The sequence below is a fragment of the Prosopis cineraria genome, unplaced genomic scaffold, assembly GCF_029017545.1.
Source record: "Prosopis cineraria cultivar Desert tree isolate PC_DT_omini unplaced genomic scaffold, ASM2901754v1 PC10, whole genome shotgun sequence".
Lineage (NCBI taxonomy): Eukaryota > Viridiplantae > Streptophyta > Magnoliopsida > Fabales > Fabaceae > Prosopis > Prosopis cineraria.
This window is the reverse complement of record NW_026555341.1, coordinates 8135678-8151028: the sequence shown is the minus strand read 5'-3', so window position 1 is coordinate 8151028 and position 15351 is coordinate 8135678. Positions and strand designations below refer to the sequence as shown.

General features: G+C 34.6%; 1 protein-coding gene and 1 long non-coding RNA gene across 2 annotated transcripts; one reads left to right on the top strand and one right to left on the bottom strand.

Annotated features, from left to right (window-relative positions):
* The first annotated feature begins 3876 nt into the window (after nt 1-3876).
* LOC129321350 (uncharacterized) lies at nt 3877-6736 on the top strand. The gene is made up of 3 exons (XR_008595981.1): nt 3877-4007; nt 4641-4703; nt 6024-6736. It is a non-coding gene; the product is annotated as an uncharacterized LOC129321350 (long non-coding RNA).
* A 3574-nt stretch (nt 6737-10310) lies between these two features.
* LOC129322853 (auxin response factor 9) lies at nt 10311-15081 on the bottom strand. The gene is made up of 14 exons (XM_054969286.1): nt 14511-15081; nt 14289-14407; nt 13965-14060; nt 13694-13750; nt 13441-13593; nt 13258-13342; nt 13074-13164; nt 12779-12943; nt 12556-12675; nt 12413-12485; nt 12173-12326; nt 11483-12087; nt 11196-11383; nt 10311-11064 (listed from the first exon to the last, which is right to left on the bottom strand). Exons 1-14 carry the CDS (start codon nt 14551-14553, stop codon nt 10926-10928), a joined length of 2088 nt encoding a protein of 695 aa, XP_054825261.1. The 5' UTR covers nt 14554-15081; the 3' UTR covers nt 10311-10925.
* Between the last annotated feature and the right edge of the window lie 270 nt (nt 15082-15351).

The window sequence follows — 15351 nt, the reverse complement described above, 5'->3', positions numbered from 1 at the left end:
ATTTTAATGGTCATTATTAAAATATTTAATGAGGATATAATTAAAAAATATATTATAATTTTTAGAAAATTAAAATTTCAACTAATTTTTTTAAAAAAATATAAAATAGTTATCAATATATTTTATATTATGGAAGAGAGAAGTAGGCAAGACATTAAAAAAAAATGAGAATTTTAGTTAAGGACCATGGCAGCTACTTAATTATAGGTGGGTCCAAAAAAATTTAAAATTTTAGTTCAAGTTATGAAAGAAAAGTCAAAAGAATTTTAACAGTGAAAAGATCAAAAGACCCTTCACTTATTACATAGAATCACTCATTGTTAATTTTCTTACTTCACTTATTAATTTATCAATATCACTTATAAATTACATCTATTTGTCAGACAATTAGTAACATTAATTGTTAATTTGCTAACTTTAGTTGTTAATTTATTAACATCAATTGTAAATTACAAGACCTATTAGTAGTTTACAAATGATGTTAATAAATTACAAGATCTATCAATAATTTACAATTGATATTAGTAAATTAACAAATAAAATTATCAATTTAACAATTGATGTTGCTACTTATGATTGAACAACTGATATCAAGTCTTATATAATTATTGACATGTCAACTCATGTAATTTTGCAACTCATATTAGTAAATTAACAAGTAGAATAAGAAAATTAATAATTAATAAGTGAAGAATATTTTGATCTTTTTATCATTAAAATTCTTGAGATTTTTCTCCCTTAAACTGAGCTAAACTAAAATTTTAGAATCTTTTTTAACTCACTTGTTTGTAATTAAGTAGTTGTTGTGCTCAACTGAAATTTTCCCTCAATGAAAACATCCCATTCCTGTATTCATACAATCGTTGTCTCTAGGGGTGTTATATACCCGGCCCGATTGACCCGTACCGGCCCGTGCTCGTCCCGATCATATTGGGACGAGTCTGTCCCGGCTTGAAAAAATCTAGGACGGGACTTTTATAGGACAGGGCCAAAAGAGAGACGGGACGGGACTTGGGCCAGCCATCAGGACGTCTCGTCTTGTCCCATTTATATTCACCATATATGATATAACTATATATATATATATATATTAAATTTAACCATTATTTATTTATTTTAATTAAACTAATTTTTTATGGTAAACCGACTGAGACACGCTGCACACGCATGTGGCAGGGCAGGGAGTTCATTTTTTATTTTGCCCTTTCCAGTTTCCACTTTCCAGATCTGGTTCCCACTTTCCAGCTTTCCCTTTCAAAGCTCCAGCTCCAAGCCTCCAACGTTCAGCCGTAGATCAGTCGCATAGCTCAGCAAACCTTTAGTCCTTCCGAGTTCTGGCTAGAAGATGAGAGCTCCGACTAGAAGACGAGAGCTTTCAGACACACAGCTCAGCAAGCTTCCACATCTTTCTCTATTTTGAGTTTCGACGCACGAAGACGAGAGCTGCACAAGTCGCATAGCTTCACGCCTCTGCCTTTGTGACCTCAACTACGCCTCCGTCTCCACCTCCACGTGACGCGGCTGTAAGGTATTTGTTGCCTCAACCGAGATCTCTACCCAAATCTTCGTCCCAAGCTCCCAAGCCCAGCTTTATCTCATATTTCCACAGTTGTTATTCTCTTTGACCCAGATGCAGTGGTGATCAATTCCTGGTGGTCATTGAGTCTATACGAGGTGCTCCAAGTCAAATCCATCGTTCTCCTTATCGTCCTCAGATCTGGTGCGTTTCATTGCTGATTTGTTGTCTTGCTGAATACTAAGAAATAAATTAATAGGGATGGTTGAGCTTGTGCTTGGCATTTCGAGTTAATAAAGTAATGCCCATGTATATCCTCTTCTGTGCATGAGATTTCACGGTTACATTGCTAAAGGCAAATACTATTTATATTTGAAATATATATGCCTATGTATAAACTATTTATATTTGTAGATTGACAAAAATAGATACTTCATTACAAATGTAGTATATATATTCATGTTTTAATTAAGTTGATTATATTAATTTACGTGTTAGAATTCTATTTAACAAGAACAAGAAGTGGTGGTGCTTCCAACCGAACCTGTTACATGCACACTTTTATTTGCATCCTCTAGATTAAGTAAAGCAAATATTGACCATATAAATTATTTAAGTATTTGGTTACATGATTTAGATTATTTGCATGTGTGGAAATTTAATGCTCTTGATTTTTATGCATGCCTATTTGAATATTTAATATGAGGTTTTAATCAGTTAAGGGTAGTTGTTGTTGCTGCTGTTGGCCAAATCTACATTGCAAAGAAAAATGGCTACTACACCCACCCTTCAAGAAAATGTTGAAACAATAGAAGGAGATCCTGAAAATGCTTCATCACCTAATACTGAAGAGGAAAATGAGTCAAAGAATGAAGGAGAAAGTGGAAGAAAGAGACGTAAATTAACTATCTGGGCGCATTTTGAAAGGTTACCATTGGATAAAACTAATGGAGAACCCCGTGCTAAGTGCAAGTATTGCCCAACAACAATTAGTTGTGACTCTACAAGACATGGGACAAATGGAATGAGAAAACATGTAAAAAGATGTCCCAGAAATCTGAACAAAGCAAACAAGTTGGCACAATCTTTGCTATCGAGCTCTCAATCAGGGTTATCTAAAACTTTGAGTCATCATCTATTTAATCAACTCGATTGCAGACAAGCCATTGCTATATTTGTGATATTGGATAAAATGCCTTTTAATGTTGTGGAAGGTGATGGTTTTAAAGAGATGATGAGAAGGTTAGAACCTCGCTTTCAAGTCCCTTCAAGAGCGACAGTTACTAGAGATTGCTACAAGTTATATCTTGAAGAAGCTAGAAAGTTAAAAAGGTATTTTAAAAAATCTTAAATCTGTGTTTCTCTCACTACTGATACTTGGACTTCCAATCAAAATACCAATTATATGTGCTTAACTGCCCACTGGATTGATGAGCATTGGACATATCAAAAGCGAATCTTGAATTTTTGTGTAGTTGAAAATCATAAGGGAGAAACAATTGCTCAAAAAATTAAGAAATGCTTGCTGTTTTGGAGCATTGATAAGGTGTTTACAATCACAGTTGATAATGCTTCTTCTAATAACACTGCTTTGGCATCTTTAAAGGGGGTCTTGAGGCATTGGAATGGTTTAGTTTGTGATGGGGAGTTCTTGCACTTGCGTTGTTGTGCGCATATCTTAAATTTGATTGTTTCTGATGGTGTGAAAGATATGCATAAGTGTATTGAAGGCATTAGGAATGCTATTAAATATGTGAGATCTTCTCCATCAAGGTTTCATAAATTCAAGGAGCTTGTGGAAAAAATGAAAATGGACTCAAAGAGGCTAATGAGCATGGATTGTCCAACTAGATGGAATTCAACTTACATCATGTGAGAGAGTGCAATTAAATTTTGCAGTCTTTTTGAAAGGATGGAGCAGCAAGATAATGATTATAGAAACTTCTTCTTGGATAAAAATTTGATTGGTCCCTCTAATGAAAATGATTGGAAGGATGCAAAAGATTTTGTGATCTTTTTGAAGGTGTTCTATGATATTACTTTGCAATTTTCAGGATCACTTTATGTGACCTCAAATGTGTGCTTTCAACAGATAGTTGATGTCTTTGCAATTTTATATAAAAGTGCAAACAATTATGATTCCTTGCTTTGTGATATGGCTAAGAGCATGTTGACCAAGTATAATAAGTATTGGGGAAACTTAGAGAAACTTAATCTTTTGTTTGTGGTAGCAATAGTACTTGACCCAAGGTATAAAATGAAATATTTATAGTTTGCTTTTGAGGATATGTTTCCTGAGGCTACACAACGTGAAACTATGACAAAAAAGGTCTCAGATGTCTTGTGGAGGGTAAGATCATTTTTTATAATTGATTATTTCTTTTAATATGATTTAACTTTTTGTTTATCTATATTTAATAATTTTTATTTATATTGTGTTTATTATTTTATTTTCAGAAGAATCATTGGCTTCAAATATCTCAGTTGAAAAGTAAGAGTAATGACTTGAAGTTGAAGTTATGCTTGGGCCTTAAATTGTTGATTCTTGACTTGTTGTTGCACTTATCACTTGGAAGTTACTTGTCTTTGTTGAGTTGTATTTGCTGAACTGTTGTTGATGTTTGTCTTTTGAATATTGCTGCTGAAATGTTCTTCTTAGACTTGATTTAATTTGATTTTCTGTTACTGTTTTTTTTCTTTTAATGGGAAATCTTGGTATTTTCAAAAGCATTCTTTTTCTTGAATTTTTTTTCTATATGACTAAGCATATTCTTGTGGGAAAGATGGCGGCATCACTAGTTGAGACTACATTATATGAAGAAGGTCAAGAAAAAGTTCTAGGTTTAGTACCTTGACACATTGTCCTCTAATTCATTTCATTCTTTCATTTCTTTGCCATAGCAATTTTTAAGTATCAGGGTTATGATTTGAAAGAGCTGCCTAAAGAGTACAGTGAACCACTTATAAATTATAGGGGCACGCTAAAAGTAGCTTTTTTCTCAAAACTTTAATGTATTTTTACAGTAATTTCAGTTCTGCAATTAATGATAAATTAATTATAGGAATACTTGAGTCAAACAGCAAGATTGAATTTTTTTTATTTCAATATGATTTTGCAAGGAAGGAATTTGAAGTGATCGAGAATATGGGAAGAATTCAAGTGCCGTTCAAATGGAAGTAGTATGAGGTAATTTTTCTCTCTCCAAATCTCCTATAAAAGTAGGACATTGTTAAGAAATATTTTCAAAGAAAAAGATCTAGGTGTTGAGTTGTGAACAAAATTTAATTTATATGGTTTAATTCTTTTAGTCTATCATTACTTCTATGATCAACCATATTCATAATGAAATTTGCATTAAACTTTTTTAGGGTTCTAATTAATGTAACATATGCTTTTTCTTGTTAAGTAATAAGTTGAAAGATTGTAACAATTTTGTTGATGTGCATTCAGGACGTCCCGGTCCCGTCCCGACTCCTTTCGGGACGGGACAACTTTCGGGACGGGACGGGACGGGACACGAGATAAATTTTGAGTCCCGATCATTTTTTGGGACAGGCCACGGGACGGGGGTGTCCCGATCTCGTCCCGTGAACACCCCTAGTTGTCTCCAAACATGGGCTTCCTAATTCTCATGCGCAACTTTTGAAAGCAAGAATCACGAGACATGATATGACATGACTATTAATAAAATAAAAGTACATAATCATGTTGAGATCATGTGAGCAGAGGGAACTTAGGAAGACCCATGATAATTGTCTAGTAGGGGGGAACAAGAGCTACATCCTGTTTGGATAGGTGGTTCATTGTACGCCAAATACGAATGTGTAGGATCAAAAATTCCCAGCATTCACCCAAAAAAGAATATGTCAAACACTCGGAGAAGTATCACACAAGTTTGGGATGTTTTCTTGAAAGGATTGGAAAATAAGTCAATAGTGAAAGAAATACTTTTTTTTTGTGGGATTTATGGTCAAGTCTGGATGAGCCTCTAATCCCATATGTTGGTAATAATATGGCTAGGTTAAATCCGTGAGCAAAAGTGAGGGATTTTATTAATGAGAACAATGAATGGAAGATCTTAGATTGGCAACCATTCCTTCCACCACAAATCATTGAGAAGCTTAAACAATTTAGACTACTATTGAGTGAGAATCTAGATCAGTTTTGCTAGAAAAATGGAAGCGAGGGCCTTCATAGTCAATGCAACTTATGAGTTTGTAACCAAAATGCAAGAACACCGACCAAACTTTATTTGGAATATAATTTGAAGGCTACTTGTTATAGAGAAAATCAAAAATTTCCTATGGCAAGCTAGCCATGGGAGGCTCCAAATGAACCACCTAAGAGCTACTGGGGGTTTGAGTGAGAGTAGTAATTTCTCTTTTGGGTGCTCTAGTAAGGAATCCATTATGCATATTTTGAGAGAATGTACTGTTTCTCAACATTTTTGGCTTCTCTTAATTAACGCATTATACTTGCGTAAATTTTTTTCTTTGTGTTTGCAAGATTGGGTTAGATGGAACCTTAAGAAGGATATTGGGTGTGGTGGAATTACAAATTGGCCTTAGAAGAGAGTTTTTAGCTTTGTATGCCAGATCCTCTGAAAGAACATATGCAAAGGAGTATTTGAGCAATGAAGACTCTCTGCTCAACAATTGCACCATTTGCAACTTCACCAACTAATGGAGAAGAGTGCTTTGAAGGCATCAAGGAGAATTTTATTAAACAAAAGATGCTATGAGGACACGCACTAGATACCACCACCAAAAGGCGAATTGTGGTTTGATGTTGATGGGTTTATAACTACAGAAAGACATGCAACTTATGAGGGAGTATTAAGGGACTAGCGAGGTAATTGGATATTGGGTTTTAAACAAAACTTGGGTATCCTAAATCCTTTAGCTACAGAGTTAATGGCAATTTATAATGCTTTTCTCATCATCAGAGAATGTAATATGCAAGATGTCACTGTGTTCACTGATTCTTTAAGTGTGATAAATTTGCTAATTAGAGATGATAGACTTCATCATCCACTTGATGACACTATGAGAGAACTCAAACAAATTTGGTTAGAGATGCCTCGTGTCATGATCACTCACATTTATTATGAATGAGTTAGATGTGCAAACCAACCTATAAAGAATGCTCATGAAGGAGGGTTTGAAGTGACTATTATTCCCTCAATGCCATTAGAATGTCTGAATCTTTTTATTTTTGAACAGAGTTTGTTTTGTCTTTTATTTTTTCAAGCTGTTAAGCTTGCCTTGTCTATTCCAAAAAAAAAAATTATGCAGTAAATATATTTACAAATAAATTTTATAAAATTTTAAAAACAATAATTAGATTTTTTTGTAAGATTTAAATATAATTTAAAATTATGATACAAAGACAGCAATGCCTCTATTAAAAATATATTATATCAATCAAATAATTTACAACTAATTCATTAATAATTCATTAATAATTTACAATTATAATTTTAACTTTTTACAACTGTAACTTTACATATTTAATAGTTAAACCAATCATACATTAAAGTTTATTATTAATTATATACAACTACCTCATCAATAATTTAAAACTATCACTTCAATATTTTACAAAGGTAACTTTGCTTCTAGTAGTTATATCAATTATGCGCTACTAATAAAGTTTAACAGTAATTATTTTCAATTACCTCATCAATAATTTACAAATATCATTTTAATATTTTACAACTATAACTTCAGTATTTTTAATAAGAGCAATATTGTTTTTGTAACACAATTTTAAATTATACTCAAGTTTTAAAAAACTTGGCTATGATTTTTAAATTTTGTGAGATTTATTTATTTTTAAATTTTGTGAGATTTATTTATAAATAAATTTGTCTTATAAGACCCATATGTAATTTTGTCATGATTTTAATTGTTTTCAAAATTTTTTATTTTTTAAAAAATAAAACATCTTACAATTGTTTTCATTTTATTTTTCTTGTGTACAAAATACATTGTATTTGGTAATTAAAACTTACAATCACCTTAACTAATGATCATCATAAACTATTACCATTAACCGCCAGTGACTATCATTATCAATCAATTTTTTAATTTTAAAATTATTTTTAAATTAACACAATCAAATATATTATTTTATCTTATTTTGAAAAATAATTTTAAAAACTGCACTGTAAAATAATTTTTTAAAAACAAAAAAAAAGATCACAAACAAACATACCCTTAGTTCGAGAAAATGAATTTAATTATATTACAATTAAGTACCAAAAATTCTGAGCTATCAAAAAAGTTTTGAAGGTTCTAATGTAAAAACATTAAATTGAAATGATAGAATTGCCAGATATTGTTCATCAAACTTCATTTGCAATTCGGCTTTCTTTTATTTTTTATTTTTTTTGCCAAAATTTACAATTCGGCTTTCTATTAATATATCTTTGAAAGAAATAATTTATTTTTTCAATTTTATATTTTAAAAAAAACTAGAAATACATCCGAGAGAAAGGTGTAATCATAATACTTTATTAACGTAAAGGGCATTTTTGGTTATCAAAATGCTTTATTCTCTTCTTTTGAAGCCAAATAATAGGAGCAAAGACTCTCCTCATCCTTTTTTTTTTATATATAAAATAATGCAAGGGGAAGAAAACAAATATACTCTTCCCGGGTCAAAAAGGAAAAAAAAAATTACACTCTCAAACCTCCCGACAACTAGGATGTACAATTATAAATGGATTTGACCTCACATCAAAAATACCATATTAAATATTTTTGAAATTGATAATTAATATAAAATAAATAAGAATGATCCATAACCTTAAAGCATGAGCTTGCTTCTGATGAAAGGGGCTTGTAGTTGAACTAAGATATTTTCTCTTCATCTTTTTTATTGAAAAAACTATCACTTTTAATTTATATTTTTTTATAAACAAAATCATTTATTTTAATAAATATTTATTATATATTTTTTAAATCACCCATCATAATTTACATTAACAAAAAATAATTAATGTACAGTAATGTTAATTAATATAAGGAATTTTAGTTTATTTTTTTATTTTCAGACATAATTATTGTAATTAATTGATTTTTTTATAGTGTATGATACAGTTTTTTTTCTCTTATACTCCTCTGATCTTATTTATAAGTCACTTCCAAACATATTTCACTAATAGTAAGAAAAATCTTAAAACTCATTAACTCTATCTTAAAATTTAATAAGTTTTCAACTTTGCCTCTATTAAATATACATACTTTAATAATATATTTTCTCTCTTTAATATTTAATTGAGAAAAAAATTATTATAAAAATTTAATAACATGACTCATAAATAAGATAGAAATTTTTTTTTTATTTTATAAATAAGATTGAAGAGAGTTTATAAAAACGGAGGAAGTAGTATTTTTCGTCATTCCTGTCCATATGTATTTTCCTCTCGTTTACAAGTCTCGTAACACCAAGCAATATTCAACATCACCTTTGATATCTTATGGGAATTTTTTTTTTTTTTGGTCGACCTTGATGGTATCAAATGATATAACAAGTAGAAGAGATTACATCGTGTTCCTTGCATACATTTTTCCTCTTCGTCATCCATGTCTTCCACAGAGAATGATTGAAGGTGCAACTCCGAACATTCATATGCATGTTTGGTTAGACTCAATTATAAGCAACTATGTTTTTTTTTTTTGGGGGGCGAATCAAATGTCATTGCCCTGCCGAGTATGGATTTGGAACAGATAAGATGAGACATTTGGAGATGTCGGAAAAAGGTGAGATGTCACGTAGAGATGAGAGGGATGGATGAGGCTGTCATGTCTCTCTCCAAAACTGACCATACCAAACCATACAAACATGGCTGCCTTCCTAAAAAGCACCATACCTACGCCTCACCCGATCAGGCCCCGAGACTCTTATCCACATTACTTTTTCTTGTCTTAAATTCATGGCAAATCATATTCACAAATTATAAGTAACACTGGCCATTTTTCATACGTGTTTAATGCAAATGCAAGAGATTACATGAAAGAGTCAAAATTCAGATATTGATTTGGACCTTCTGATTTGGACCTTTCTTACATTCCTCAGTTGCAGTCGCACAATATTTTGAGAAAATTATATTAAAATTTTATATAAAAAAAGTAATTACTATAAAATTTATTAATAAATAAAATAAGGTCATTAACAACTGATAACTCTCCCTAATATTTCCTCACTTTGCGCTGATGCATTCATTATGGCAGCAGAGTGTTTAGATGCTTATTATTTCTACCCAAGATTTTCTATTATCAAATTCTCGCACCATCTTTAAATTCCAGAGCTTTTTCTTCAATTTTGTTGGTTGTCCTACAATTTCTTATTATTAGTCGAATATAATTACCTTACCCCACCCATCAAAACAATATTAAAAAAAAAATTTACTCAAGTGTAAGAAATTTACGATTTTTCTACATTTACCATCATTACATGCACTGAACTCTCTCATCCCACCATAAATTATTATAATAATATGTAAGATACTTTAAAAATATTTGAACACTCCTTCTAAGAGCATGAGTTATAATAGGCAATGGAGCGAGTACACTTAAAAATTCCATCCTTTCGTTAACTCAAGTACACCCATCGTAAGAAAATTGATGGTTACGACTGCTAAGGTTCGAACCTTAAAAATCCTGCAGAAATAAATTATAATCAACCCTGCCGGACCAATATCAACATTTAACACTCGTCAGACGAGTGCCAAGGCAGAAGTTACATATTGATCAACATTCCCAGGGCTTGCGAAGGATGAAGGAAGAATTTATAGGCACAAATTTTAGATAGATAGAACATAACAGAAATTAAAGTTTCAACGGATTCCAGCCCTAGGCGTCAACAAGGAGTTATTAGTAATTGCACAAAAATCAATAACCTGATAGCCACCAACACAATAACCTGATAGCCACCAACACAATAACCATGTTTGTTGAGTGGGTGTGCCATTGAACATTACTACTCAAGTCAGATGCTCCCAACCCGCCAGACTCTAACCATCCGTCAAACTTCAAATGACACCAATAAATATCCAGCCGACCAGGTTAGATCTTCCCTATCGCAGATAGACCTTTGACCAACTAGGATTCACATTCTCCCACCCATCATTAAGAGTCTAACATGAACATTCACACTTCACAGACACTAAAGCCTACACATTTGCCTTCCCCCATAAACGCACTATATTATTCTATTCAGATCTTAAAAGCCCCATGATGCCTGGAGCTTCAAGTAGCACTAAAGCTTGAGCTTCGAGTAGCCAATGTCCTTCATGTCCTGATTACACAAACTTCCTATGCCTAAATAAACCAAATTCCTTCCCCCAAACAACTACTACTACAACAACAACAACAGAGACTAAACCAAAGATCAATATTAGCTTCAGGTTTCAGCTGTGTTCCCGCTTATTACAGTTCCATCACCTTCCATCGATGAAATAGGCAATTTGCTTCCTGTACTCATCTTCTTCACATCCTGGCTGGAACAAATGAAGATTCTCCTGACCATATTACAGAATTCACTGCAAGAAAACAACAGAATTAAAGAGGGAGATATTAATATTGTGAGAGGTTCGAGCTATTGAGTAAAATATGCTAAGCAGTACAACAATTCAAGATATGAACTTGAGACTTTATTCAAAGGAATACTCACGGCCACGGATCATCACCCACAAGCATCATATCCCCTTCATCATCAGTGAAGACAATTTCCCATTTCTTCCGGTCTTTAAGTTGTCCTTTTATGTCAAACAACTCCTCCAACTCATCTATGAGTTGATCATAACCATCCAACGTGGCCAAGTCCACAGCACGACCCACGGCAACCCCCTGCATTTGAACCTTTTGCAGGTTTTGAATGCCAGTGAAAAGCATCAGAATTTCTGATTAACCTACAAAATATTGAAATTATTATCGAAATAAGTAATCAACATTTGGAACCTTGGTGCGACTTCTGGAACATATTTGCTTGCTCTGAGTCTCCTTTCCTTGCAACTGTTCTTGTTTCCCCTCAAAGGAAGCCTTTGAGATGTTATGCTTACGGTCTGAATCAGTTCCAAAAAAGACATTGACATGACGTTCAGAAGGGCCATTAAGGATACCTGCTGCATGTGCAGGTGCCTTCTCCATGGCAGTTGAATTTTGGAAATGACCAATAAGCTCAATTCCAAATAATCGACAGCTTGTAGCAGTCTCAACTTTATTCTCCTTGCCAGCTTGTTCAAGCACATGATCATTGTTCAATCGTGATGAGTGAGGTGCCGAGTGAACAGAGTGAACAGGCCAGGCAGAGACGCACTTGCCATCATCTGTCGTGTCCTGCAACAGTTGCGGAGGACTGCTTGAATGGGGAGAAGATAGCCAACTCCCTTCAGTTTGATTCCTTGAGAGATTGTTGCTGCAGCTTTTGCTATTCATTTCAGTTTGACTATGATGCCACATGCCCGAATTATCACTCCTATTGCTTTCAGCCACAGCCCCGACTTGGGTAATATCAGATTGCATCAGCTCAGAATTCCAGAATGCAGAGGCAGTGGAAGTTGTGTCTAGTTTTTAATTACAACGTAGAGGTCAAGAAAAATTTACTCAATCGCTATGAGAACTGAAGAGTTAAACAAAAACATTTCTCACCAAGATCTGGAATTTCACTGGGTGGTCGAGGTCTCTTAGTCTTTACAATGGAAGGTTGAACCGAAGCCGACGTGATTGGAGCCAGAAAAGGTTCCACTTCCCATGGAGAAACTTTATCTGGTCTTGGAACAGCTGCAGGTTCATCCCACTGAACCTGTAAGATAGATAGAAAAGATATGATTACAACACAATCACTTCAGATATGAAGGCAAACGACTTCAAAGTGACAACAGAAAATACCTTGACTGATCGCCAGCTTGAATTTACCCAGTGAGGAGAAATATCTTCCACTCCAATAATAGTGCCTGAAAATCTGGTCAACCAAGTATGAGAATCTCCATGTAAAGGATCAGTTGAACAAACTACAACAATAAATTCAGTACCTTTTGTCAGTTTCTGGAGACTCGTCTCCTTCAAACCTCATCTTGAACCTCATACCCACAGTAAACTTATTGTTGATAGCCTCTAAATACTTGTTCACGCTTATGATAAATTGACTTGTCCTAATAAATTCAGGATAATCAAACAAAAATCCTATGTCAGGAATCATCCCCATGTATCAAACACTTACAAATATCTCGTCCTTAAAGCAAGTAAAAAGTCTACCTTGGTTTGTAGTATACAACAAAAAGAGTTTGGGTTGCAACGGCATGAGAGGCAGTTGCAAGAACTCCTAGGTGCATACTCTGACTGGAAATTACAGATGATGGCATGCTACTCTGCTGACGAGCATGACGCCTCACTCCAACACGCAAGTCTCCATTGACCCCTCTACATAAAGGTTACAGAATCTTATTCAAGCTAAGGTTTGTATAGTTATATAGATAATAAGGATGCTGCTATACAAGATTTCTGAGCCATGCAGTGACATAACCATGACAAAAGAAAACAGCAAATGAACCTTAAAAACACAAAGGTATCTCCAGCAACTAATCTCTTTGAAGTAACAAAAGTACTCCATCCGGTTGTGAGCAAATGTCTACGAGGCTGACCTGGTGGCAAACATAAACATTAATGAAAAGAAATTAGACAACCAGAAAGATAAATTGCAAGGACTAGATTAAAAATCTACTTATGTCCTTTACCTCTGAATATATGCTTAAAGCGCCATTCATAACCGTGAAGATCTTTGGCAACCAATTCCTGCGTAGGAGTTGGTTGGGACATATCCTAAATGAAATCCACGCATGGTAAATTCAATCAGGGCAATGACCTGGAAGTAGAAAGCAGAAACCAAGAAGATATTGGACAATTTCAAGTGTCGTTACCAGAGGAGGAAGGCATTCAGTGGCATGTTTTCTTAGAACAGAGAATCCACCATGGGTGCTTGTATCAGATGCCGTCAAGACCTTGCTGAATGAGTGAACTGCTGGCCTTGGAAGTTCAGCAGGGCATGGATCTGGGCTAGTAGGCTCGTTTTGCTGACATGTTTTTCCATTAGAATCAAAGCAATAGTATAAAGAATCTAAGGTTGACCATGAAATTTTTTTCAAATAAAAAAGAAGCCAGCTACATCCTTACATTGGATTCTGGCACCAGAGTAATTTGTGCATAAACTTCGTCAGTTTCTTGTTCAGCCTAAATATATGAAAATTAAAGGTAAGTTTTCAACTCCAATACAACATCTAAGTGATAAAATTTAAAAGGTGCTATGAAGTTTAAAAGATGTTACTTGAAACTACACAACACATTGTATAGATAGTACCAGAGTTCAGATGATCATTTTCCCAGTAAACATAAATAGTATTTTCAGGGGGAGAAAAAAAGGAAGGAGGGGTAAGAAGAAAATTACCAGTAGATGGACGTTCACCACGCGACAAAGGATCTTTGAGGGAAGGTTGAACACGGGAATCCTATGATTAAGTTCTTGATTTGTTGATGCCTCCAACTACAGCAGATGACAAAAAAAGTAAAATTTTGAAAGGAAAAAAAAAATTGAACCAAGTTTGCTACATTCTTATATCTCCAAGATAAATAAGGAGGCAATTCCAACTTTAAACGCAAATTAACGGAAGCATATCTATCTCAGAAAGAGGAAATAAGTAACTTAAAATTATTCCCTCCAAAAATAAAATTGAAAGGGTCAGGAAAAGAAGAAATTATGAAAGCAAATTACTTGCTCCATGTGTCCTTGTGGAAAATAGAACACCCTCTCGCCGGCCAGAGGAACGTCGACAAGAGGTCCCGCACAAGCCTTCCATAGTTCTTCATACAGATCATCCCCTCCACAAACACCTGCTTAACAGACCGCAAAAGAAAACCAAACTTGATGGTTTACTTCTGTAAACTGCCCGAAGAATCCAAAGAAAGAAAAGCAAGAACCATCTGATTCTCTCACCTTCAGCCGAAGACATCGAAAAAGACCCTCCGCGATTCAACATCACTCAACTCCCACGTCAACAACAAAGATTCAAAGAGGTCCAGAAATCCTTTCAACGAATCTGAATCCTCATTATATGTGCACAACCATCACGCTTAGAAGCGCTATAAAAGAATCGGAAGGAACCGTTAAACAAGAATTTATCAAACAATCAGAAAAGCTCCGACTCTTGAAATCCACAATCACGCTTTACACACGGCGTAACGATCCCCGCCGGAAATGTAACGCAAAACCGGCAATACTCGCAGCAATCGTTACAAAACCGCCCAAGCAGTTCCTGAGGCCACTAATACTCAAGTGATTCACGAGTCAGAAATGATGGTCTCTCTCTCTCTCTCTCTCTCAAAGTGTTCCAAGATTGCAAAGCTTTCTCCAAGGAATCCAGGAAACGGCGTCACAAAGAATCACCAAAACCACTTGGCGCGCGTCTTATTATACATAACAAAAAGGTCGCCAGGCAACTCGCTTCGCGTGTGTTTGTGTGTATCTCTCTACCCCCCCTCACTACCAGACACCGCACAAACCGTGGTTAGGATATTTAACAGCAGAGCTAGTTAACCGGACGGCGTTGGTAACGGTAATGGATCTGGATTGTCGGGGACGTCGTGAAGGATAACGGCTAAGAGTCGGATGAATGGAAGGGGTGCATCGAGATGCGTTAGGCAGGGGTAACGGAAACCGTTGGGGAAGAACCGTCACCGTCAGGTGCCGTCTGTATCGTTGTCTGCTTCGAAGCAGGCAACAGGATTGGCTGGAGTTACCCCGGCAGAATTTTGGTATTCGCTGCGACCTTTTATTT